Source organism: Aedes aegypti, unplaced genomic scaffold (assembly GCF_002204515.2).
Source record: "Aedes aegypti strain LVP_AGWG unplaced genomic scaffold, AaegL5.0 Primary Assembly AGWG_AaegL5_hic_scaff_1527_PBJ_arrow, whole genome shotgun sequence".
Taxonomy (NCBI): domain Eukaryota; kingdom Metazoa; phylum Arthropoda; class Insecta; order Diptera; family Culicidae; genus Aedes; species Aedes aegypti.
In genome coordinates this window covers 24,430-26,282 of record NW_018734974.1, presented here as the reverse complement: position 1 = coordinate 26,282, position 1,853 = coordinate 24,430, and the positions used below count along the sequence as shown (strand labels likewise).

The 1,853-nt window shown below is 43.4% G+C and overlaps 1 protein-coding gene across 1 annotated transcript; it reads right to left on the bottom strand.

Moving 5' to 3' along the window:
• Positions 1-23: 23 nt before the first annotated feature.
• LOC110680517 (jerky protein homolog-like) lies at positions 24-1,369 on the bottom strand (the record flags this gene model as incomplete). The annotated part of the gene is made up of 1 exon (XM_021856312.1): positions 24-1,369. A coding segment is annotated over exon 1 (1,346 nt), but the record flags the coding sequence as incomplete, so codon positions are not given.
• Positions 1,370-1,853: the final 484 nt, after the last annotated feature.

Genomic DNA, 1,853 nt, shown 5'->3' with positions numbered 1-1,853 from the left:
TTCATTTCCCTTTTGGAATCAACAAAGGATCCTCCTTGCTTGCATTGCCAGTAGATGGTCTCTTATCTTCGTTGCTGGACTGCTTGTTCGTTGATGAAGGAATATTCTCAACCTTAACGGTCTGACCAGGTTCAACTTGGATCCTTTTCTTGCGTTTTTGGGTGACTGACTCATTTCCAAATCGAGCTTCTTTTAGAACATCGACGAAAGCAGCTGACCACGACTCGTCTGCGTTCTTACCTGCCTCGCTCTCAGTCGATGGCAGCTTCTTAAGGACTTGAAAACGATTCAACGGATAAATACCTGATGCTCTGAATCCTGCCCGCAAATTGTCGCTGGCCTTGTCCATTCTATCGAGGGCTTTTTTAAGGAATTTCGGAACCGTTCCCTTATGTTTGGTCTTGTATTCAGCCAACACTTCCTTCCATTTGATCTTAAGCGGCCGAAAATATGCAACATCTAGAGGCTGGCAAATGTGTGTGCTGTTAGGAGGCAGGAACACAAAACGGATGTTGTGATCTCGACAAGCTTCGATCACTGAAATTGAGAGGTGACTGGCCAAATTATCTCCGATGAGCAACTTGGCAACAGTTTCCCCAACTTTTGAGTCGACATCCTTGAAATGTTTCAGAGCAATTTTAAAAACCCATTGATCGAACAGATAGTTATCAAACCATCCGCTGTTGGAACAGTCATAGACAGTTCCTGTAGGCCCGTACTCAGTCCACGTGTCGTAGATAAACTTGCTTTTATACACCACGAATGGAGGAAGTACCTTACCCGATGCTGTCCCGGCAAACATTGCTGACGTACTGGTTTTGGTAGAGTCCATAATTCGTTCTGCATGTTTGGCTCCACGACGCACGATGACTTGAGAACGACCTGGATCATCGGTCAAATTCGTTTCATCGTAATTGATGATAGCATCCGGGGAAACATCTTTCAACGTCACTTCCAAGTTATCAAAATAGTTCCCGATTTGCTCTTTCGACACAGCTGCTCTTGACCTCTTAATATTCTCACAACAACGAGTCTTCAGCTCCTTATGCCGATTCAAAAACGAGATGCACCAGTCGATACCGGGAAGATTGTCCTTGAATCGTGTTTCTTTTCGACCTTGCTTGTCAAGAAAGCGTTTTACTACGGTCCGCACTTCGGTTCGATCAATAAGCATCCCCCACTCGGCAGCCAACAGGAGGCCATCAACGAGCCTCTTCTCTTCCCCTGCTGTGAGAGCCGTAGGTCTGCCGTAGGACCGTTCCTGATAAGGTTTATCTTTTTTCATGTTCCGGCTGATCGTGGAATGACACAGACTGTACTTATTTGCTGCCTCACGGATGCTAATTCCTTTCTTTTTAACTTCAGTCATTGCCATTTGCAAATTGCTCCCCGAAAAGTTCGCATAGGCACGGCTCCCGGGTGCTTTTTTGCTGTTTCGGGGCATGTTTTTCTCACAGCTGTAAAGAAAACAAAAACAAAACAAAAAATCAACGCTGTTGCATGTTACCCCACAGAGTGAACCAGAAGCAATTTTTACATAATTTTGAACTTTGTTGAGATCTTCGGAAATTTTTTTAGTATGCTTGTTTGTTCACTACTGTGTGTCCTATCTATTCGTGGTATTGTTGAACTTTATGCATTTAACTTCTGAGAACAACGAAGCACGATATCATACCTTGTTATTTGTCGGAAAAACAGGATCTACTTATTTGGCCTCCAGCTAAACAACTAAATGAAACAGAGCTGCGAAATTTGCACTACACTTCGTTGACATACACTGAAGTTTGACAGCTCAGATGTCCAAACATAAAAGTAAACAATAACGTTGCAAAATTCATCAATTTGTGTATGTG